At 42.7% G+C, this 25,844-nt stretch overlaps 1 protein-coding gene across 3 annotated transcripts in view; it reads left to right on the top strand.

The window, feature by feature from the left end:
- The window catches only part of kaznb (kazrin, periplakin interacting protein b), a 150,419-nt gene that overhangs the window by 16,964 nt on the left and 107,611 nt on the right, over positions 1-25,844 (top strand). For all 3 annotated transcript variants that reach the window (XR_004210001.1, XM_020483015.2, XM_031824851.1), the window contains exon 2: positions 8,607-8,764. Coding sequence is in view for 2 of the 3 variants with exons in the window: in XM_020483015.2 (XP_020338604.1) it covers positions 8,607-8,764 (158 nt within the window). In the remaining variant the exon portion in view is untranslated. The remainder of the gene's footprint in view (positions 1-8,606; positions 8,765-25,844) is intronic.

Here is a 25,844-nt window from a genome sequence, read left to right as displayed (position 1 = left end):
TGCCAATCCAATCAGCTTTCCACGTGGATTCAACATCATCACATAGATTGTTATGGTTTAAATGACGTGGAAACAACGCTGATTCAACCAGTTTTTGTCAAAGGGGTTGTATACCCAGAGAGAAGTGCTAGAATATTGTAATGTCAGGTCCTCACCTGAACGCACCATAGCATGATTAAAGCATAGCTTTTTAATGTCTTTCCTATTCAAGCAGAACCCTGCTGACTGAGTGGGCTGTATCACGTGAATATTTAACATCGCTGAGTACAGCTGATGACTTCAACAAGATGTTTCAGGGGTTTTAACCTTTTGCTTTGGACGTGGACACTGAACTGCTACTGCTGTTCAAGAGAGACTTGATTGGTGTGACCCTCAAGGCGTGTGTTAATGCAATGGCGTTTAGTTATATTGTGATCGTACGAGGGTTAAGAAGTGTTGCAGTGCCAGTGCTGCCTGCTCCTGCTGGCATCAAGACCCACGAGTGCATATAGGGAGGATGTAGGTTCTGGTTCTACCGTCACCATAGCAACCAGCACTGAGATATGCTGTAAAAGTTTCATTAGAAATGTAAGTGGGATTTTTTTTCTTTTTTTCGCCTTCATTTGAATTTTGATTACTGCGCCTGTTGAAATACTTTTGAGTTTCTTGAAGGAGGGATAAACCTTCTTTTTTTTTTTTCAGCAGCCCTCATTGTTGAGAAGTAGGAGTGGGCGGGTGTCTTTGTAGGCTTATCGTGGGTGAGCACTGAAAGGGCTGAATAACTATCAGTGTAATTAGTTGGACCCCCACAAGGGAAACTGAGGGAGCTACTTTAGTATTTATTTGCTGGACTAGAAATGCTTTGATACATTTCAGTTTTATACACATTTAATCACATTCAATCTATACTGCTATATGTTTAAGGAATATAGGGAATACTTGAAGAGGATAGATTGCGTTGCCATTTGAGTCTCTAGTACATCAAGAAGTAAAATAAAACAATGTAAAATATGCAAATGCAATTCTTGTTTTTCACTCCCTTGGTAACAAAAATGTTGATAGAATGCAGAATGTGGTCAATGTATTGGAATTGAATAGACACAGCTGTATGGCTCAGTGAAAACAATACATATAAGAAAATAAGATTCAGACTTTTACAGTGAAATTTCAGATAAGAAATGTCTTTGAGATGTGCGATTTATACAAAAGTATGTGGACACCCCTTCAAATTAGTGGATTAGGCTATTTCAGCCACATCCGTTGCTGGCAGGTGTATAAAATCGAGCACACAGCCACACCATCTCAATAGACTAACATTGGCAGTAGAATGGCCTTACTGTAGAGCTCAGTGACTTTCAAAGTGATACTGTCATAGGATGCCACCTTTCCGACAAGTCAGTTTGTAAAATTTCTGCCCTGCTAGAGCTTCCCCGGGCAAGTGTAAGTGCTGTTATTGTGAAGTGGCAACGTCTAGGAGCAACAACGCCTCAGACCCAAAGTGATAGGCCACACAAGCTTACAGAATGGGACCGCTGAAGTGCGTAAAAATCATCTGTCCTCGGTTGCAACACTTACTACCGAGTTCCAAACTGCTTCTGGAGGCAAAGTCAACACAATAACTGTTCGTCGGGAGCTTCATGAAATGGGTTTCTGTGGCTGAGCAGCCACACAAGCCTAAGATCACCATGCTTAATGCCAAACGTTGGCTGGAGAGGTGTAGAACTCGCCGCCGTTGGACTCTGGAGCAGTGGAAACACGTTCTCTGGAGTGATGAATCACGCTTTACCATCTGGCAGTCCGACGGACGAATCTGGGTTTGGCGGAGTGCCAGGAGATCGCTATATGCCCCAATGCATAGTGCCAACTGTAAAGTTTGGTGGAGGAGGAATAATGATCTTGGGCTCTTTTCCATGGTTCGGGTGAGGCCCGATAAGGTTGTTCATCGTTTAAATACAATATGATTGCAATTTGAAGGTTCTTAACGTAATAAATGGTTTATACACATGTATTCACTGATGTTAAGAAATACATGAACAAATTCATAAATAGTTGACTGAGTTTATAAGCAGACTTGTATATCATTAAACTATAACCAGAAGTGCATGTATAGCTCATTCAAGAGTTTTCTATGTAAACTCCTGTAAGGACCAGATTTCGGCTGTATACAAGCACGTCTTTGCACCTTAAAGTCAGCTCCACTAAAGCCTCTGCTGTGTGTGCTGGGCTGTCAACACTAGGCTAATGCTGCTGGTGCTGTTCCCTAACACTACAGCAACCACTTAGTGTCTATTTAAAAAAGCTTTCCTCGTTAGGAAAGGTGTCGATAGTACATGTCTACTATGATTTATTAATATGCTAATGTACGAGTGTCAGTGGTGTGTGTTTAGTATATTGTGGTCTGTATAGAGTATGTGAGTGTTTCCCATTTGTCACAGATTGAAGTGTTGTGTTGAGCTCGTGATTAGAACCGAAGGTTTTGTTCCACACAAACCAAAGCAAGACTGTTGCGCCATAGGAATCACACATCTGATAAGGACACAAGGGATCTCTGCAAGCTGGTAGGCATGGAGCAGAGCGAAGCAGGGGAACCCAAGCCCTGTCTATCTGTGTATGTATGTATGTATGTATGTATGTATGTATGTATGTATGTATGTATGTATGTCTGTATGCCTGTCATGTATGTATGTATGCCTGTCTGTATGTATGCCAGTCTGGGTGTTTGTTTTGGATAAACTGAGGTCTGTGGATTCTCAGATTCTTGATTCTGGGGAACACAAACCATGACGCACAGAATTCCAGAACCTTGTATAGTTCCTTTTTTAGATCAGCCTCCTGGATCCAGTGGCTGTCAGTGCTGTGTTTTTATTTCCTTCTCCGCCCCCAAAATAGAGCACATCTAAGCTTCACACACACATCTCCATCTGCTAAGCATCATCTTCACACAGTCACACATCAATGTTGAGAGTGACAGGATATGTTGCTTTCTGAGGAACTGGGGGACCATGGAATGAGGCTTACCAAGGTGAAGTATTTGTCATTCTATCCTCAGAAAGGAAATATTTTGGAGCCAGCACTGTGGTCAATGCATAGTAGGGTTTTTGGCAGCTATCCCTATTGCAGCAAGGATTTACTTTTGCAGAATAAATGCAGTTATTCTTTGAGAGGTCGACAAGGTCCATTTGATTCTCTCTAAGGGGACACTTTAGCTCTCAATTAGATATATTGTTTGGAGCATGGTTTTGAGAAAAGTGTCCAATTTCTCTGGAGAATTTAGATGCATAGACAGTCGGGGGATGAATTGCACCCTTCGGATAGTGAAGCAGAACAATGTGGTAAACAATAAAATTACAGGCCTGTGTGGACGCTGTTAGATACCGAGCGGGATTGGGTTATTTTATGCAAAGCAAACCTCTAAACTATAATGGTTCTGTCCAAATGCCTGTGTTTGAGCAGCTTTACAATTAGCATTACAGTTGTAAGCTTTCCAAAGCCTCAAAATGAGCCTCAATCTCTCCTCTTTCTGAAAGTAACAGATCATGTTACTGTATAGCCTTTAGTTTAGATTCAATACAGGCTTTGTTCTCCCAACATAATTGTGTTGGGTGCTTTCCTGGCAACGGTGCAATTGAGACGCAGCCGAGTGGCATTCTCTTGGTGGTCTCAGAACCTTGGAGACCTCTCATCCATTGATGCAGCCCTGGGCCTGGGTTTGAAGTGTGAACCCAGCAAACAGGAGACGTCCTGAGGACATTCAGCGATGTTCCCATTAGGTCCTTTAAAGGTTTTGGTGTGACGTTATCCGTCTGACGTTCTGAGAACGTTCTAAGAACGCTGTGTGATGGTCCCAAGGGAATGTTTTCTGGGGGACCTTTTTCTTGTTCCCATGAACATTCTTGGGACGTTGTGGCAATGTCCCCTGAGGCTCCCCTGATTGTTCCAGGTGTCCCAAACCATTATAAGTAAAGTAATGAAATGGTATCTGGTTTTGAGGTAAGTTGTACACTTTTCAGCTAAAATAGTGTTCATATCAAATCAATGACAGTATGTTTACATTTGACCATATCAATATGACCCCACCTGGGATTTAAACTCACAACCTCTGCATCTGGGGTATGCTGATCTTTCTGCTGTGCCACAAAGACTGAAGAATTACAGAATTCCCTACACAATTACTTATAACACATCTCTCCACAAAAGAGTGCCAACTGCACTGCTATTTTAATTATCACTTAATCTGACTTCTCTCATTGATTTCATTGACTTATTTCAGCATTTTGAGTTTGTTTTTTTTGTTTAGTTTTCTAACGTTGGTGGGGCTTTAATGTTACTCAAGGAATCACTATGATAAATATAATAGTTTTTCTTGAGTGTATTTTTAACATAGCTGAAATGTACCTTGATGGGCAAAGTGTCGGAATAGGCCTACAGGTGAATTCAGTCATTGATACAGACCCAACAAGTTGTGAGTACATCCGACATGAGGACATGTTAAATAGTCATTACTGTATGACTAAACATACACAATGTCATGTATGTCAAATTGTGTCAAATATGTGTGTTAAAAGCACTGTTTAGCATTGCCAAAAGACAAAGAGCTGTGAATGGATCAGTGTGTCACCTATCAGAGCCTCGATGGGCTTGGCAACAGTAATAAGGGGGGGGATGTGTAATGAAACTATGGTCTGCTTGCCCTAGCTATAACGTTTATTTTAGACCATCAGGTGATGTCCCCGGGAACAAGACAAAACCTACAGGGGACCATGACCAGTGGCGATTTTAGTATGGAAATATTTTTAGATGCATGCCAGCAAAGCCACTATACAACGTTATTATTTAATTAGGCCAATTATTTAATTACGCAAGGAAAACACAGTCACATGGATCCACTTTTATTGACAATATACTGGTGCACAGACAGCGCATTTCGCGAACTAAACAACTCTCGCAATATCAACTGGAAGTACATGGGTCTACTACTGAACTTTATGTTGAATTATAATTTTTTTATGGGAAGAGACTGTCACTGGCAAACATGGTTACAGACCCAACAACATGATATAGTATCCCCTCCTCGTGAAGAAAAGCACATGAGCTAATTATAATAGACAAAGTAAGCAAAACAATGAAATCATTCCAACATTTCCTAAAATTATGAATAAGAAATTCATGAGAGAGACCAATGAGGCAAAATAACAATTGAGATGGACAAACTATGGCATAAGGGAACGATGAGCCAATAAGAGACAAGCCGTCATTTGGATGCAGACATTAATGAGCGAGCAGTTGATATAACTATTTGTTCAGCCCTTTTGAAATGGACAGCGACGTAAATCAGAACATGGGCCGCTCTTACAATATTCGAGGATGACATTCCTCTAAAACAGGCTATAGGATACATGTGCAACATCAAGTCAGTAGGCTAAATTCTTAGGGGGGAGAGGGACCACATTATTTTTTACGTTGTTTGCAAACTGATATGTGACATGAATGAATGCCAAAATAACATGCAAAACAGGCACACAAAAAAAAAGACAAAACCTCCAGGAGATCATGGCGCAACGTCCCAAGAACGTCCTAAAAACAACCCCGGCACAAACCTCCAGGGGACCTTGACACAACGTCCTGATGAGTTTAGGCAACGTTTTGTGACGTCTCTGGGACGTCCTAACGACTGATTATTGTTTGCAGGGAAGTCCTTAGAACTTATTTTAAATTGCCTTGGCAGTAGACAGGCTTCTGAGACTGTACCACAGCACCAGGGCAGGGAGGGATCCCCAAAGCTGCTGAAGAATTGAAACGCTCATCTTTATTTCTCTCTGCTCCAGCAGAATATTCTCATTTATCTAGATTGCAGAGCTGGATGCGATGGATTGGGTGAAAAACCACATCATTACCTTTTAAATTGTTTAGTTTTGCTATTACACCGTAGCGAAACAAATCTGGCTCCCATAGGAAACACTATGCAGATTGATATTTTAACAAACATCACAAAACACAGAAATTAAGCGCCAAATGCCCCTCTAGAGCTATTACATTAATAAGAGTTAACTGTTTTCTCACAGTTTTATGATTCTGCTGTTGACTGGTCTCAGTACAGTTCATTGTTGATGCCATTGTGTCTTTTAGTGGCTCTACAGACCCTGTAATGAGCTCCCCTCATCTGTTTCACAGGTGCAGTGCTGGAAAAAGTACCCAATTGTCATACTTGAGTAAAAGTAAAGATACCTTAATAGAAAATGACTCAAGTGAAAGTCACCCAGTAAAATACTAGTTGAATAAAACTATTTGGTTTTAAATATACTTAAGTATCAAAAGTAAAAGTATAAATCATTTAAAATTTATTATATTGAGCAAACCAGACGTCACAATTTTCTTGTTTTTTTCCATTTACTGATAGCCAGGGGTACGCTCCAACAGTCAGACATAATTTACAAACTAAGCATGTGTTTAGTGAGTCTGCCAGATCAGAGCCAGGGATGTTCTCTTGATAAGTGTGTCAGGGAGTACTTTTGGGTGTCAGGGAAAATGTATGGAGTAAAAAGTACATTTTGGGAACATCAATTATTACAGAGACCTTGTTCAGAGGGCTATCTGAAAGACAAAAACGCTATTGACTTTAAAGATGTATGCTTGAGCAAATAGTGAAGGGACTAGACATTTCCCTATATTTATAATGATATAAGCCGTGTAGCGCTTGCTGAGAAAGGGCAGTGATAACATTTTCTCTCAGTTATGCTTATCAAATGCTTGAGTTCACACATGGTCAGCTCTCCAGGTGATTTGAATGCTTAGGCAAGGTATTCAATCATTGATCTGAAAAACAAGCGTTGACATTTCCTCTACCGTTGTACTCTCTGTAGAATAAAGGGGCGTGTGTTCATTTCCATGCTAATTCCTTGTCTGCTTTTGCACTTGCTTTGTGAATATGATTACACGTGAAGCTAGGAACGTGTGCAGGAGAGCACCTCACCAAGTCCTTTTTGAGGGCCGCCCATGTTTTCGTTTCTACCGGGAACATAACGGATCAATTCATGTTAGTGATTTCCCAGAGAGTGTACATATCTGTTTTCCCCAGAGGTAAACAGTCGTTTATCAAAAGCGTAGAATGAAAATCGGCAGACCCTGTGGCCCTCAAGGACCGGAGTTGTGTACCCGGGAACTACACTAATGTAAGGAGTCACGGGTCTTATGAGTCTAGAGGTTGTTACAGAACTTTACTTGGACGTAAAGAGGAGAACTGGAGTATTATTCTAAGATGGTTTTGTAATAACCTGCCTTCAGCTTGTTTTATCCTCTTATGTGAATAGTGGGAACCTATTTGAGAGAGAACTGCATGTTCACTCTATTTTGCCATATTGAAGTTGGATTGTTAAAGAATAGCTTCTTTTTTTTTGAGCTGAGCTATCTCTCTGTCATTTGACAGAATGCATTGAATGGAAATTCCGAGTACAGTCTGTTCCCCACGTTGGGCAGAATGTCGTTTTCAACAGCAGCATTTTATTACACTGCAGCCTGTCTGCCCGCCGCCCGTCTTTCAGCCAGAAAGAGGTACTGTACACCTCGTAAACGTTGAATGTCAAATTAGAATCCATTCGTCAACCGGTGCCATAAACATTACATTTTCCCCCTGATTTGATGTGTGCCGCTGCCTGCCTGCGGGGCTGTGTGCTCATAAACATGTCTCCCTGCCTGTGTGATGCTGTTGCAGTTAAATGAAATGCTGAAAGGTGGGAACATAAATCTTTCATCATTGTGTTGATAGACTGTCCTTGGTTGTCATCTGGGACGGGGTCACACGTGACCAGTGTTGGTTCCACTTCCCGCTGACCTCTCAACCTACTCTGCAGGTCACCCTCCTCTTCACCTCAGTGTGGCCTCCCACCACAAGGTCAAATGTCATCTGCTCTAACGTCTGATATGCTGACCTGCTTAGACAAGCACAACCTCCTCCTCTCACCCCTAGACAGCTACTATAGCCTGTGTGGTCTGCACAGCTGCCTGTTGAAGTGAAGACCGTCATTATCCATCATACAGGACTTGGTCACATTAGTGCTCCCATCACAGGGGTTTGGGCCAGAGAGGTTAATGGAGCATTTACAGCCTCTGCGGCGAGGTCTCTATGAAGTGAACATAGTGTGTTAGTTTGAAAGTGCTGCGCATATTGTTGCTTTCGACTCTAGTGGCTGAAAAACAAAGGGTTGCATGATCGCCGGAGCTTACAGCATGAACAAATGCAGCAAATGGACTGGAGTGAGACTTGTGTGCCGGTAATGGACTTACTCTAATGATGCCCCCCCCATGGTTACGTGAGAGAGAGGGATTAATGCTGAGAGGAGACCAGTGGAGGGAGCAGTGCTGTAGCTGTGGCAATGGGGATGGGAGCGATTATAGCTCAGCACTCAGAATGCAAATGGGAGAGATCAGCCAGGGCAGGGAGGGAGAAGATGGGAGAGCAAAGCCAGCGTGAGGGAAATCAGTTGAGCTGACAGGTCACCATGGCAATGGATGGAAAGGCAGACTGTCTTATTGTTGTAAATGTTGTGTGTGTCTTGTGTGTGAGTCAAATTAAATATGCATGGCCCTGAACCTCCTCCCCCCCCCTCTCTCTGTCTCACTCTCTCTCCTAGCGGTCCAGTCCCTGAACAGTCTGAATGACCAGATAGTCCACTTCATGGTGACCAGGCCCGGCACTCTGTCCCGGGAGGGCGAGGCCTTCATGCCCGGAGAGAGAGACACCTTGAAGAAGTCCATGGCCCTGATGAGGCACCTGCTCATGGACGCACAGGTATTAACCCCTGATCTCTAATCCCTGACCCCTGATCATTCACCTCCTTTAAAACCAGGGCAAGACTCCAAAGGGGAAACAAGTCTCTGCTGTTGGAGCCTACTGAAATCCAGTGAGGCAGGATCTTTTCACAGCAATTGTATTTATTTTTTACTTAACCTTTATTTAACTAGGCAAGTCAGTTAAGAACAAATTCTTATTTACAATGACGGCCTACCAAAAGGCAAAAGGGCTCCTGCGGGGACGGGGGCCTGGGATTTTTAAAACAAAAGCAATATAAATATAGGAAAAAACACACATCACGACAAGAGAGACACAACACTACATAAAGAGAGAGGGCAATCATATTATGATGACTCATACTTGGGCTGTTAAGACTACAGTATTTATAGTTAATTCACTCCAATTTCATGAATAAAAAAATGGATTTCAACTGATACTATGCCGGACTATTTCCTTCCCAGCAAACTAAGCGAGTTAATGTGCTCTGTTACATCAGTTGACTTCTGCTCCATCCTTTTCATTACGGACTGTTATGATGACGTTTTGCAGGTAGTTCTCATGCAGTCCTAGGGTGTTTGTTCAAATCTTTCACCTTGTGTTTTTTTTTCTGGAGAGGATATAGCTTCTCCCAGGGAACGGTCACCGACAGGGCAGCTATGAGCGAGCTAACTCTATGCAGGACCTGGGAGAGACAAAAGTCAAACCAAACGGAATCGTCCCCAAATGTCGATGTTTGAATAATTGAATGTCACCTCGTTCAAAGAGGAGCATAAATAATGTAATGGGCTCTCAGTCTTTTTAAGCTCTCAATTCAAGTGAGCTTTTCGAAATCATTAGCCCCAACCCCCGCTATGACAGCATCAGCACTGCAGATATGGACATAATGTGACTCGGACTGGCTCACGGATTACAGTACGCATAAACCAAGGCCCCAATATCATGCCGACTCAAGTACCCAACAGTGCACATCCATGTTGGAAATTGTCTCCAATCTGGCAGGACGCTGCCTATCTTCATTGTTGTTGTACAGGGGAGTCTGGCCATGAGCTAAAGCATTGTATTGTTTCTCTCTCCGTCTTCAAGATGTATGGAAAATGCTTGCTTCAATCACAATGCTTTCCATTGCCTTTTCTAAACAGTTATTTCCTGAACATGAGGATATCCTTCCTACATCAGAAGGGACTCTATGTATAATATGTGAGGAATGTCTACAGAAAGAAGTAATACAACAATCCACATGTGTCCTCTGGTTTGCCTTGGATCGTTTGATAATTCCTCTTTACAGTTACCCCTGAATCGTCTCATTCCTTTTCTGTTCTTGTTTTGCTAGATGTGCGCCGGGACTTGACACAGTGATGGATTTGGCTCATCCTTTAGTCACATCACACACTTACATGATGAATATAGAGTCCCCTCGCCATTCTCCCCGAGATATTTGTCTGAGACGCTGCGGTGTCATTGATTAAAGAGAATGTAATTCAGCAAAAGGCCATCGCCTTCTCCTCGGCCCAATCGTATGCAAGCCGGGGTGAAAGATTGCTAGCCCGCAGTCAGTTTCTCTGTAGCTCAACGATATAAAACTGTACGGGTGATGGATGAGCAGGGGCCTTCTGCCACGAATGGACTGCTGATTATCTGGGTGAGAAGTTAGTAGCAGTTCAATGTTAAGTGAAGCGTCTTGTAGCAGTCAAGTTGACTAATTGTCTACCTGTTGCCCTGGCTTTGTGTCCCGTAAGACCCACTATCTTCACTTGCACCCGTTCCCCCCCCCCCCATGAGGCCCATCCTGTCACCTGAGCCCGTCCATGATGCCCTCTTCTGCCCTGTCAGTTGTAGAGACACAGTAGAGTAGCTATAGTAGAGGCTGCCCCTGTTTGACTGACAGCTACCTGTTGCCATGGCGATGAGCTATGCGTCCTCTACAGGACCTTCTCTTAATTTTGGAATGGTAGGCAGGTTTACACATCAGTCTGGGCAGCACAGTGTCTCTCTGTTACGTTCCCCCCCCCCCCCCCCGGGCACACTGGGACCTTTCTGAACTGTGCAGCCCAATGCTCTGTTTGATCAGTCATGATCACCGTGATTACATCCTCATGTCCGTAGTGTTTGACTCTACCCACGGAACCTCGCAAAATGGGATGTGGGAAAAGTCAAGAGACTATTCTCAATTTACCTACACAGGAGCAGTGCCTGCCAGCCTGCCTCCCAGCCTGTCTTCCAGCCTGTCTACCCAAAGTGTTTTGCATTCATTGAGGGTAGAGCAGCAGCAGGCAAAAATGTGAAATCACCCCCCCCCCCCCTCTCCATCCGTGTTAGCCGTCAATCTCGGGGTAAGTCTGAACCAGAGTTCATCTAGCTGACAGCAGAGCTACAGCTGCCCCTCTCAGTCTAATTGGTTATGTGGCAGAGCCAGACTGGGCTGTTCTGGTGCCCCGCATAACCTTAAAGAGCCGACACACCCTCACCTCGCCGCCCTCCAGCCTGCTCTGACATCATCACCCGCTGTCACCAGCCCGGCACAGCCCTGCGCCTGCTCTCACTTCATCACCCATCATGTTGTGGGTCATTAGATCGATAACTCCAATTAGTGCTACTTGTGGTTGAGGAGCGTGAGCGCCAGGCATAGGGCTGCTGAAGGACGATATCTGTCACCAAAAGTATTCATGTTTCTCATTAAACACTGTATCATAATGATCACATCTGTTTACTCCATCTTGTTGGGATTCACAAAGTGCTAAAGTACAGAATTAGTCACAAGCGAATGATGTGAAATAAGCAATATTGACTTTGGAAATTGAATCAAATATTTTTTTAAATCATATATTTGGTTTGACTGCAAATAAATGAAACAAAAAAACAATCTGATCCGTTTTTAACTGTTAATTTCTCAAGGCAAAGTCCACTAAAAGGCAGATTGATTTGGGGAGAAGGGATTTAAATAGTTTCTCTTTGAATGCTGTCACATAATTGATTGCCTCATTAATCATTTTGCACGGATGCATTATTTATGTGCTGTGCTGTGGCTGGGTGACTAATCCAAAGCCTTTCTGTGGGTATGGCGACTGACTTGACGTAGCGGAGCGTTACCTTGCGTTACTTTGGTGGAGGTGTCAGTGGGTTTTCCATAGGTTGCTGTTCTGATCTGATGATGCTGGAAAGAGAACTCACTGCTCAACCACTTAGCACTGCTCAGAATGTCAAGATACTGTACCCGTAAACAATACCCAAGCTCAGGAGCAGTACTTCAAACTGCTGCAATACTGAATCGATTCAGACTAATTACAAAGCCGAACTGGGACTGGTTAGAGACCCCAAAAAGAGCAGTCCTGGCACTCATACACCATTCACTGTCCGTTTGGGTGTCATGGTCACTCTGTCCAAGCAGGAGAGCTTTCCTTGTGTATTAGCTAAAGGCTTTGAGCCATTTTACAGAATAATAGATAGCCCACTATAGGCAGGCTGTTAGATGGGAGACCAGGAAGTGATTACAGTATTGATCGGACAGTGAGCTGGCGTTATGGGTGGGTTGTTCTGCAGACCTTGCACATCCTTAATCTCCCCTCTCTTCCACTACTCGGACGTTCAGGGTCAGGGTCTGGCTGTTTGGCAATGAACCGAGTCTGTAGTGGAAGCAAAAACAGAGAGCCTAGAAATTCCATACTGGACGAACACTGAGGCGAAAAGGCTGCCAGAGCAGGAGGCAGCAGTAGTATGATTAGAAGTGCTATTAATCCTAGCCATCACCTTCAGCCACTTACGGTCAGTTCACAGGAGTCTCATTATGAGCAATGCACATCAAAAACATTCTAGTCAATTACAACATTTTAGGAAGAATTGAGTAAATATGGTGGAGTGTGCCGATTTACAACTACAGTGAATTATGTTATGGCTGCTACAAAACATGTTTTGATTAGACAGATGGGTAAGGCGCCAATTTGATGCACAATTATAGAGTTGTTGGCACTGTCACCATTTTAAATTATTTATTGACCAATCAAGAGTTAAGGAGGAATGTGAGCCAATGGCCTGTGAGAAAATGAATTGGGAGGCTGGGGTATTGATCCAGCAGGGTTTGGATTCCAGCCCTCAGTCCTTTGTGCAACTCCTTCAGCTGAGGTGTGTATGTGTGTGTCTGGGTCTGAGAGGGGGATCAGGCCCTTCACATATTGCACTAATAAACTGATCAACAGACACACAAAGAACGACCCAGGCGAGTGTTGATTTGCTGCCCCATGTTAAATATTGATCCATAAATCCTAGCTAGCATCTCATCATTACTTAGAGCCCTTGCAGGCCATGGATGGTGTGTATGAGATTTGTCGGCCTTCGTTTCAAGTGTGAACCCTTTACTGCCGAGGTAAAAAAAAAAGAAATGACATTGTTTTGTCAGAGGAGAACACAGGTCTTATCTCATCTCCGCAAACGACAATGTCTTTCGTCTCATTTGACTGGCCGTCATTACTTTCTCTGCCACCTGATTCGTCGTGTGGCGGTGTGAGATAATTTCCTGAACCAAGGTTTCTTCATTTGATTGACTGGTGTGGTCTGGACTTCAAAGAGAGGAGGTTGTTCATTTTCTAGCTTTGCGGTTTGAGCTGATATGCCCTTTCAAACCGATCTAGGCATTTTAAACCACTGATACATTCGTTATTTTACATCTGTTTTGGATCCATCCCAACTGTGGAGAATCTGCTTAAATTAAATACCTGTCATATCCAAGGCTCCTATGCCTGGAGGAGGACAGAATAGCACTGCAGTTGGATACTTCACTTGCTTTATCACACTGAGGATATTACCGCCTTTCAATGGCATGATACGCAGATGTAAGTGATTCTTTGCATTGTCCCCCAAGTCCCTTGAATACAGTAGAATATCATCTCTGATCATACGTCCAATAACCCCTGTACATTGAGGGCACATTGCTCGGTAGATCAAGCCTTTGCTTTCCATGCAGGAATTTTGTGATGGTGAATGAACAGGTTGGGTTTGGTCGTCTAAAGCCCTTACCAAAGCTGCCTGTTGAAGCAGTTTAAACTGGAGCATCACTTGTGTGCACGTTGCCATAGATACGGAGAGTGCTGTCACAAAGGTGATCCGGATCACTACACTCACTCTTTCTGCAGACCAAAGGTGCTCACCTCAATTTCAGAGAGAGTGTTGATGATATAAAAGGTCTCTTCCTCCCCACCCATCTGCTCCTGACTGACAGGGAGAGTGTTTGTGCTGTTCGGGGCCCTTGTTGTGGTCTTGTTTGTGTCTGGTTGAAGGGAATACGTTCACTCGTCTCGCATTGGAAACTCTGAGAGTGCTCTGAGGGGAGGCATGGAGATGGCTGCAGAATGTCCTCAGAGAGAGAGAGAGAGAAGCTGATGCTGCCAACACCAGAGTTCAGCATACAGTACCAGTCAAAAGTTTGGACACACCTACACATTCAAGGGTTCTTCTTTATTTTTACTATTTTCTACCGTGCAGAATAATAATCTCACATCAAACTTCCATCCTCTTGGTCGTCTGTGCACAGCAGCTGATGTCTTGAGCAGCCAGGCCTCAAGAAGCAACACCACCAACAGCAGGAGAAGAAATCTCACAGACATACAGATGCTAAATAATGAACTAATGGTATTGTTCATACATCTCTCCTTTCTGAATGAATCAAAACAATGGCAAACTATACCAGAATCCCTTATGGTCTACAGTACCACTCAGAAGTGTGGACACACCTACTCATTCAAGGGTTTTTCTTTATTTTTACTATTTTACTACATTGTATTATAATAGTGAAGACATCAAAACTATGAAATAACACATGTGGAATCATGTAGTAACCAAAAAAGTGTTGTATTTTAGATTCTTCAAAGTAGCCACCTGTTGCCTTGATGACAGCTTTGCACACTCTTGGCATTCTCTCAACCAGCTTCATGAGGTTTGTATCTTGGAATGCATTTCAATTAACATGTGTGCCTTGTTAAAAGTTAATTTGTGGAATATTTTTCCTTCTTAATGTGTTTGAGCCAATCAGTTGTGTTGTGACAAGGCAGGGGTAGTGTAAGACCAAGTCCATATTATGGCAAGAACAGCTCAAATAAGCAAAGAGAAACGACAGTCCATTATTACTTTAAGACATGAAGGTCAGTCAATACGGAACATTTCAAGAACTTTGAAAGTTTCTTCAAGTGCAAACGCAAACTCCATCAAGCGCTATGATGAAACTGGCTCTCATGAGGACCGCCACAGGAAAGGAAGACCCAGAGTTACTTCTGCTGCAGAGGATAAGTTCATTAGAGTTAACTGCACCTCAGATTGCAGCTCAAATGAATGCGTCACAGAGTTCAATTAACAGACACATTTCAACATCGACTGTTCAAAGGAGACTGTGTGAATCAGGACTTCATGGTTGAATTGCTGCAAAGGGAAAGGGAAAAAGGGGGATACCTAGTCAGTTGTCCAACTGAATTTATTAACCCAACCCCCATGAATCAGACCGGTGCGGGTGGGGCTGCCATAATCAACATCCACGTCTTCTGCGCCCTGGGAACAGTGGGTTAACTGCATTGCTCACTATTTTACTACATTGTATTATAATAGTGAAGCCATCAAACTATTAAATAACACATATGGAATCATGTAGTAACCTATTTTGTTTTTTAACAAATCTAATTTTATTTGAGATTTGAGATTCTTCAAAGTAGCCACCCTTAGCCTTGATGACAGATTTGCACACTCTTGGCATTCTCTAAACCAGCTTCACCTAGAACGCTTTTCCAACAGTCTTGAAGGAGTTCCCACATTTGCTGAGCACTTGTTGGCTGCTTTTCCTTCACTCTGCGGTCCAACTCATCCCAAACCATCTCAAACTCCATCACTCTCCTTTGTAAAATAGCCCTTGTCTTGGGTCATTGTCCTGTTGAAAAACAAATTATTGTCCCACTAAGGATGGCGATAGCCATGCTGGTTAAGTGTGCCTTGAATTCTAAATAAATCAGACAGTGTCACCAGCAAAGCAGCCCCACACCATCATACCTCCTCCTCCATGCTTCACGGTGGGAACCACACAACCTCACAAAGACATGGTGGTTGGAACCAAAAATCTCCAATTTGGATTCATCAGACCAAAGGACAGATTTCCACCAGTCTAATATCCATTGCTCGTGTTTCTTGGCACAAGCAAGTCTCTTCTTATTATTGGTCACCTTTAGTATTGTTTTTTTTGGTAGCCTAGTGGTTAGAGTGTTGGGCCAGTAACCGGAAGGTTGCTGATTCGAATCCCCAAGCTGACAAGGTAAAAATCTGTCGTTCTTCCCCTGAGCAAGGCAGTTAACCCACTGTTCCCCGGGCGCCGAAGACGTGGATGTTGATTATGGCAGCCCCCCGCACTGCTCTGATTCATGGGGGTTGGGTTAAATGCGGAAGACACATTTCAGTTGATTACATTGTTGGACAACTGACTAGGTATCCCCCTTTTTCCCTTTCCCTTTGCAGCAATTCGACCATGAAGTCCTGATTCAGACAGTCTCCTTTGAACAGTCGATGTTGAAATGTGTCTGTTAATTGAACTCTGTGACGCATTTATTCGAGCTGCAATCTGAGGTGCAGTTAACTCTAATGAACTTATCCTCTGCAGCAGAGGTAGCTCTGTGTCTTCCTTTTCCTGTGGCGGTCCTCATGAGAGCCAGTTTCATGAGCTGTTCTTGCCATAATATGGACTTGGTCTTGTTACTACACAACTGATTGGCTCAAACACATTAAGAAGGAAAGATATTCCACAAATTAACTTTCAACAAGGCACACATGTTAATTGAAATGCATTCCAAGTGACTACCTCATGACGCTGGTTGAGAGAATGCCAAGAGTGTGCAAAGCTGTCATCAAGGCAACAGGTGGCTACTTTGAAGAATCTAAAATATAACACTTTTTTTGGTTAAAAATAAAAAATAAAGTAAAACAATAAAGAAAAACCCTTGAATGAGTAGGTGTGTCCACACTTCTGAGTGGTACTGTAGACCATAAGGGATTCTGGTATAGTTTGCCATTGTTTTGATTCATTCAGAAAGGAGAGATGTATGAACAATACCATTAGTTCATTATTTAGCATCTGTTCGTCTGTGAGATTTCTTCTTCTGCTGTTGGTGGTGTTGCTTCTTGAAGCCTGGCGCCTCAAGACATCATCTGCTGTGCACAGACGACCAAGAGGATGGAAGTTTGATGTGAGATGAAGAGACTGACGTCCCTTTAGTTTTCCCTTCTTTTCTGTCTCACCTGCTCCATCCTCCTCTACACTCTTACATGCTGACCACAGCACCGCTCGCGTGCGTGAGCGTTGCAAAGTTATTCAATCATTGCACCCACACTGCTCGCGCGCGCAAACGAGCGTCTGCATTGCCAAGCGCTAAAATAGAAGCCAGTTCTATTTGTGATGCTGAACACGGTGCAAGTCCTGCCTCTCCCATCTCCTCATTGGTTTATAGAAGCAGATACCCACGTGCCATCTCCTCATTGGTTATACCTACGTGGGTGATTGAAAGGTGAATTGAGGTCTGCCGGTCAGTTGTGGTAATACACCATATTATGAAAGTTAGATGCCAATAAACATATAAAGTCCAATGAAGAAAAAGCCTGGAAGGAGGAGAAATGACTAGAAACGATTCGGGTGACCGTTTTATGTGTGGATTAATTTTCGTATTAGAGGACCTTGTGCATTTCAGGTTAAATAACAACTTGTTTATAACGTTTATATCCCAGGACAAATTAGCTAGCAACAGCGAGCTAGCTAAATAGGACAAATTAGCTAGCAACTGCAAGCTAGCTAGCTAAATTGCCATAAATGTTAAATGCTTTTTGACCTGTCCCCAAATTAATATAATTGGTTCAGAGTTTGTTTTGATATTTCAACCTAAGTGTTGTGATCGCATTTGGTGTGGGGGGACAAAATCAATTTGCGCACGCGTCCGGTTTGGGCATGGTGTTAGAAAAAAAGGTGCACTTTAGAACCTGAAAGGCTCCCCATAGGATAACCCGTTGAAGAACCCTTTTTGGTTCCGGGTAGAACTCTTTCCACATAGGGTTCTACCTGGAACCAAAAAGGGTTCTACATGGAAAGTGTATGTGATCTCAACCTGAGGAGCGTGTTCACCTTCTGAATCCCTCTCTGCCTGCATTCACTCCTCATTGAAAGTGGAATAATACTGTAGGAATGGGGCGAGAGTGGAATTAGAGTTGGGATTTGTGTTATCAAAGCTGTATGGGGTCCCCCCTTGACCTCACTCTGAGATTGAAATGCTTCCTGCCATCCTGTGCTTGTAGAGAAGTGCAGGGAGCTAAATGACTTCCCCCTCCTATCTGATTCCCTGCCAGAAGCAATCGGTTTGAGGAGGCAGTCAGGCCTGGCGGAGATGGTGTTTAGCCCAGGGCCCCTCATTCTGAAGGCACATATTTAAGGGAGAAATGATGCTGTCCTAGCAGGATTGCTGTGGACTGGACTGATAACAGGGCAGCTTTAATAACAGGTTCATACAAACAGTGTTTATTCCACCTGGGCCGGCCACCAGCTCAGCTCACTGATAAACAAACTGTGCGCCACTCTGTGGAAGTAGTATGGTCTCTTTATCTTTGATAAGAAGTAGGAGCAGCTCTCATCTTTGAGTTTATTATGGTCAAAAGTAGAGGTCGACCTATTATGATTTTTGACGCGGATACCGATTATTGGAGGACCAAAAAAAAGCTGATACCGATTAATCGCCCAATTTCTTTTATTTATTTGTAATAATGAATGAACACTTTTCTTTTATCTTCATATACAGTGGGGAGAACAAGTAATTGATACACTGCCGATTTTGCAGGTTTTCCTACTTACAAAGCATGTAGAGGTCTGTAATTTTTATCATAGGTACACTTCAACTGTGAGAGACGGAATCTAAAACAAAAATACAGAAAATCACATTGTATGATTTTTAAGTAATTAATTTGCATTTTATTGCATGTAATAAGTATTTGATACATCAGAAAAGCAGAACTTAATATTTGGTATAGATCACACGTTTCCTGTAGTTCTAGACCAGGTTTGCACACACTGCAGCAGGGAATTTGGCCCACTCCTCCATACAGACCTTCTCCAGATCCTTCAGGTTTTGGGGCTGTCACTGGGCAATACGGATTTTCAGCTCCCTCCAAAGATTTTCTATTGGGTTCAGGTCTGGAGACTGGCTAGGCCACTCCAGGACCTTGAGATGCTTCTTACGGAGCCACTCCTTAGTTGCCCTGGCTGTGTGTTTCGGGTCATTGTCATTGCAGAAAAGCATCTCCAAAGAATGATGTTTCCACCTCCATGCTTCACGGTTGGGATGGTGTTCTTGTGATTATATTCATCCTTCTTCTTCCTCCAAACACGGCGAGTGGAGTTTAGACCAAAAAGCTCTATTTTTGTCTCATCAGACCACATGACCTTCTCCCATTCCTCCTCTGAATCATCCAGATGGTCATTGGCAAACTTCAGACGGGCCTGGACATGCGCTGGCTGGAGCAGGGGGACCTTGCGTGTGCTGCAGGATTTTAATCCATGACTGCGTAGTGTGTTACTAATGGTTTTCTTTGAGACTGTGGTCACAGCTCTCTTCAGGTCATTGACCAGGTCCTGCCGTGTAGTTCTGGGCTGATCCCTCACCTTCCTCATGATCATTGATGCCCCACGAGTTGAGATCTTGCATGGAGCCCCAGACCGAGGGTGATTGCGCCAACAGTTGTTGCCTTCTCACCAAGCTGCTTGCCTATTGTCCTGTAGCCCATCCCAGCCTTGTGCAGGTCTACAATTGTATCCCTGATGTCCTTACACTGCTGTCTGGTCTTGGCCATTGTGGAGAGGTTGGAGTCTGTTTGATTGAGTGTGTGGACAGGTGTCTTTTATACAGGTAACGAGTTCAAACAGGTGCAGTTAATACAGGTAATGATTGGAGAACAGGAGGGCTTCTTAAAGAAAAACTAACAGGTCTGTGAGAGCTGGAATTCTTACTGGTTGGTAGGTGATCAAATACTTATTGCATGCAATAAAATGCAAATTAATTACTTAAAAATCATACAGTGATTTTCTGGATTTTTGTTTTAGATTCCGTCTCTCACAGTTGAAGTGTACTTATGATAAAATTACAGACCTCTACATGCTGTTTAAGTAGGAAAACCTGCAAAATCGGCCGCGTATCAAATACTTGTTCTCCCCACTGTAATACATCAATAAAATCTATTTGGCCTCAAATATATAATGAAACATGTTCAATTTGGTTTAAATGATGCAAAAACAAAGTGTTGGAGAAGAAAGTAAAAGTGCAATATGTGTCATGTAAAAAAGCTAATGTTTCAGTTCCTTGATCAGAACATGAGAACATGTAAAAAGGAACCACCAGCTTTCATATGAGTCTTCAATATTCCCAGGTAAGAAGTTTTAGGTTGTAGCTATCATAGGACAATATAGGACTATTTCTCTCTATTATACCATTTGTATTTCATATAGCTTTGACTATTGGATGCTCTTATAGTCACTTTAGTATTGCCAGTGTAACAGTATAGCTTCCGTCCCTCTACTCGCCCCTACATGTGCTCGAACCAGGAACACATCGACAACAGCCACCCTCGAAGCATCGTTACCCATCGCTCCACAAAAGACGTGGCCCTTGCAGAGCTAGGGGAACAACTACTCCAAGTCTGAGCGAGTGACGTCACCGATTGAAACGCTATTAGCGCGCACCCCGCTAACTAGCTTGCCATTTCACATTGGTTACACCAGCCTAATCTCGGGAGTTGATAGGCTTGAAGTCATAAACAGCTCAACGCTTGAAGCACAGCTCTATCAAATCATAGACTTAATTATAACATAATAACACACAGAAATATGAGCCTTTGGTCATTGATATGGTCAAATCCAGAAACGATCATTTCGAAAACAAAACGTTTGTTCTTTCAGTGAAATACGGAACCGTTCCGTATTTTATCTAACTGGTGGCATCCCTAAGTCTAAATATTGCTGTTACATTGTACAACCTTCAATGTTATGTCATAATTATGTACAATTCTAGCAAATTCATTACGGTCTTTGTTAGGAATAAATGGACTTCACACAGTTCGCAATGAGCCAGGCAGCTCAAACTGCTGCAGATACCTGACTGCTTGCACGGAATGCAAGAGAAGTGACACAATTTCCCTAATTATAAGAAATTCATGTTAGCAGGCTATATTAACTAAATATGCAGGTTTAAAAATATATACTTGTGTACTGATTTTAAAGAACGGCATTGATGTTTATGGTTAGGTTTGGTGCAACGACAGTGCTAAATCATCACCTGTTTGGCGAAGTAGGCTGGGATTCGATGAGAAATTAACACGCTAGATAAACTAGTAATATCATCAACCATGTGTAGTTAACTAGTGATTATGTTAAGATTGATTGTTTTTTATAAGATAAGTTTAAGGCTAGCTAGCAACTTACCTTGGCTTCTTGCTTCCCTCGAGAAACAGGTAGTCAGCCTGCCATGCAGGCTCCTTGTGGAGTGCAATGTAAGGCAGGTGGTTAGAGCGTTGGACTAGTAACCAGAAGGTTGCAAAAACGAATCCCCGAGCTGACAAGGTAAAAATCTGTTGTTCTGCCCCTGAACAAGGCAGTTAACCCACTGTTCCTAGGCAGTCATTGAAAATAAGAATGTGTTCTTAACTGACTTGTCTAGTTAAATAATGGTGTAAAAAAAAAAAAATGTCAAAATCGGCGTCCAAAAATACAGATTTCCGATTGTTATGAAAACTTGAAATCGGCCATTCCGATTAATCAGTTGACCTCTAGTCAAAAGTAGCATTGATGTTGAGCGTAATAAATAATGAATGGAATTAATTAGCATAATAAAATAAACTCCAACTCAATACATCTGTTTTAACTAGAGATTTCTGTTATCATGGGCTGCATCTCAATACATCTGTTATAACTAGAGATTTCTGTTATCATGCCCTGCATCTCAATCCACATCTTCCGCCAATGTCGGATTTCCGCATCTGCGGTGGAAGGTGGCCGAGCTACAGAAGTGTTTGTCAGACCAGGAGACACCTTCTCACGAAAAAAACATCAGAGGCAGTGGTGGAAAGTACCGAAGTAAAAATACTTTAAAGTACTACTGAAATCGTTTTTGCGGTATCTGTACTTTACTGTTACTATTTATATTTTTGACTACTTTTAGTTTTACTTCACAACATTCCTAAAGAAAATAAACATACATTTTCCCTGACACCCAAAAGTACTCGTTACATTTTGAATGCTTAGCAGGACATGAAAATGGTCCAATTCACTCACTTATCAAGAGCACATCCTTGGTCAGCTCTACTGCCTCTGATCTGGTGGACTCACAAACACAAATGCTTAGTTTGTAAGTTATGTCTGATTGTTGGAGTGTGACTCCGGATATCCGTAAATTGAAACACAAGAAAATGGTACTGTCTGGTTTGCTTAATATAAGGAATTTGAAATTATTTACACTTTTACTTTTGATACTTAAGTATATTTTTCGCAATTACATGTACTTTTGATACTTAAGTATATTTTAAACCAAATACTTTTAGACTTTTACTCAAGTAGTATTTTACTGAGTGACTTTCACTTTAGCTTGAGTCATTTTCTATTAAGGTATCTTTACTTTTACTCAAGTATGATAATTGGGTACTTTTTCCACCACTGGTCCGAGCGGTTTGAAACTATCTCACGAACATGAACGTGTTCTCCGTGTTTCTCTATGACGCCCACAAGCTTCGCGAGACTCGTCTGAAGGTAACCTGGCACCGACCGGCAAAATATTGATAAATAAATCACATTTTGGGGGACCAGGGTTACACATGTAACCTTTTTGTTTGTGTCTTTAGTTTTTTGCTTGATGCTTTCCAATATCTCTCAGATGCATCTCAGACAACTCAAACCATACTTCTTTTTGATTTAGTTGTTGTTGATGATCTGTTTTGCCATGTATGAACGTGCTATTCAATGTGTTTCTATTGGCTAATAGCAGTAAGGCCAAATCCAATGTTTCATCAAATCACTTTTGACTTATGTTTTTATACCTACAGGGGTCCTAAATATCATCAAATAGCTAAATGGTCCATGGTATGACCATCTTGACCATCTTGTATATGTTAGCTCAGTAACCCCCCCCCCCCCCCCCCCGATTACTGAGACAGTCAAAACAGTCATCAATATCTTGCTGGTTACCTCTACGTAGCTTGCTGGTTTATGAGTGTCATATCCTGGTGTAATCTGGTGTAATGTAATTAAACAGAGAGGCTATCTATCTGTCTGTAATCCTCTGGAGAGCTCAGCAGGCCTCCCTCCATACAGGTGATTGGGTCATCTTCATACTGTACAGGGGGGTGGTACCAGTACCCAGTTCCCACCTAACAGCACCCACAGCAGGTGGTTTGATAGGATCACTTGTACCTCCTAGCATAGCCCTCACACCATGGTTATTATATTATACCTGGATGTCATACAGGGTGTCATGTGGACTTTACAATAGGAACCTGGGCCTGCTGCAGCGCCACCAGCTGGCCACAATACAGAACTCCATGAGATGAACTGTACTAGCGATTGCAGCAAGCCAGGAGTTTGATGGCGGATCTCGATATTGAATCAAATATATTATGGATGCAGGTTTATTCTTAGGAATGGATGAAGGTTCTGGGCAAAATCCATAATCCAGACCTAGTTTTCATCATATTGCTGTTAAAAACTGTTTCCATTTTACCAGGATGAGGTCGCTTTCCACTAAAGTTTTAGTCAACAGTATGATTAGGATTTTAAAAAATACTGTTTGGTATTTTCATGTTAAGTGATACCTTCCTTAGTGTCCTCTGTCCCCTTCAACGACCAGTTGCCCTACCACAGATGTCCCTGGACTGTGATGACTACTATAATGACTAGGTTGGACAAGGTTACCAAATATATATCTCATCTATTTATGAGCACTGCTAAGTGTTTTAATCCTGACAGTTCCCAGAGTATCCTGGCCTCGTGTGTGTGTGTGTGTGTGTGTGTGTGTGTGTGTGTGTGTGTGTGTGTGTGTGTGTGTGTGTGTGTGTGTGTGTGTGTGTGTGTGTGTGTGTGTGTGTGTGCGCGCGCGCGCGTGTGTGTGTCAGCTAGCTTTCACTCCCATGCCGCGATATTGGACAGGACACACGAGAACCCTAGTGATGAAGTGAGACCCGGCTGAATTGCCTCAAGAGCCACTTCTCAGCAAAGTGGTTAAGGCAGACCGGTTGCCCACTTTAGACATGGCTCATTTGAATTTGTCCCAGCGTGTTCTACCAGTCGTCTGGTCAAATTCACTCAATTTGTCATTTCGCTCACATGTTAATTGTCTTGTGCCCCTGATCCCCTCGCTGGGTTTTGGAGACCTCTACATCAGTCTATGTTGTTATGCATAAAGGTGACGCAATAGAAAGCCACCGCAAATTGATATGAAGATGAATAGAGAAAGTATAGTGTCACATTGGATGTTACCAATTAGATAGGAGAAAATGTCCCTTTATAGAGAAATCCAATTCCAGCATGTTAACGAAAGAAAGTGGTTGGAATCATCATGATCGCACAGTAGGCTGTGCGCGGTATCTACATAATGTGTTCTCAAGTTTGGCGGATTAGAATTAATTAGAACTCCACTATGTTTTCCTGAGGTTATACCCCTTCCCCTGTTATCTCCTCCAATGGCTCTGTGTCACTGGATAGCTGACTCACCCACGGATGGCCTCTCATAACAGTCCTAATGGGACTTTAGTTTATTTCACAATTACAAAGATGCTATGCACTCTATACACTGAGTGTACAACACATTAGGAACACCTTCCTAATATTGCGTTGCACCTATTTTTGCCCTCAGAACAGGCTCAATTTGTTGGGGCTGGACCTCTACAAAGTGTCAAACGTTCCACAGGAATGCTGGCCCATGTTGAATCGAATGCTTCCCACAGTTGGCTGGATGTCGTATAGGTGGTGGACCACTCTTGATACATACAGGAAACTGTTGAGCATGAAAAACCCAGGAGCGCTGCAGTTCTGGACACTCTCAGACCAGTGCGCCTGGCACCTACTACAATACCCCGTTTAAAGGCACTTAAATCTTTGTCTTGCCCATTCACCTTCTGAATGGTACACACACACAGTCCATGTCTCAATTGTCTCGAGGCTTAAAAATCCTTCTTTAACCTGTCTCCATCCCATCATCTAAGTGGATTTAACAGGCGACATCAATAAGTGATCATAGCTTTCACCTGGGTTCACCTGGCCAGTCTATGTCATGGAAAGAGCAGGTGTTCCTAATGTTTTGTACGGTGCAATTCTAGTGCATACAGTGTTAAGTTACGCCTCAGACAACCTGATATTACATTTATTTATTTAACCAGCTGTTATTTCTACATCAGTCGTGAGTATAGGAAAACAGTGCTCTCTGATTCGAACAATATATATTTCAATATCATTGAGTCAAATAACATTCTCTTAAATCCCTCTATGACTTTTTTTTTTTTGTCATGCATCTTCATGGTTTCTTTAGAGAGCAGATTGTATTTTAATGAACTCTTGTCCTCTTGTATGCTGCATGACATAAGATGCCAGGAAGGTGCAGTTGAAATACGCCTTGACCTCTTATACCCTGACCACACCGCTCACATCGCGTGCATTGTAAAGTACATTTAGGAATCTGTTATTCAATTATTGCACCAACAATGCTCGCGCACGTCATGAGCGTTTGCGTGACCATGGGCTAAAATAGAAGTCATTCCTATTTCTGACGCAGATTGCGCTGCAAGTCCTGCCTCTCCCTTCTCCTCATTGGTTTATAGAAGCAGATACCCACGTGCCATCTCCTCATTGGTTATACCCACGAGGGTGATTGAAAGACTAACTTTGTTGCCGGTCCTCGTGTTAATACTATGAAAGTTTAGATGCCAATCACCATTTAAGTTCAAAGATGAAAAAGCCTGGAAGGAGGAGAGATGACTAGAAACGATTCGGTTGACCGTTTTATGTGTGGATTAATTGTCGGAGTAGAGGACTTTGTGCATTTCAGGT

This window comes from Oncorhynchus kisutch, linkage group LG5 (genome assembly GCF_002021735.2).
Source record: "Oncorhynchus kisutch isolate 150728-3 linkage group LG5, Okis_V2, whole genome shotgun sequence".
Classification (NCBI taxonomy): domain Eukaryota; kingdom Metazoa; phylum Chordata; class Actinopteri; order Salmoniformes; family Salmonidae; genus Oncorhynchus; species Oncorhynchus kisutch.
The sequence above is the reverse complement of the archived record's forward strand: the minus strand, read 5'-3'. Positions and strand labels throughout refer to the sequence as shown.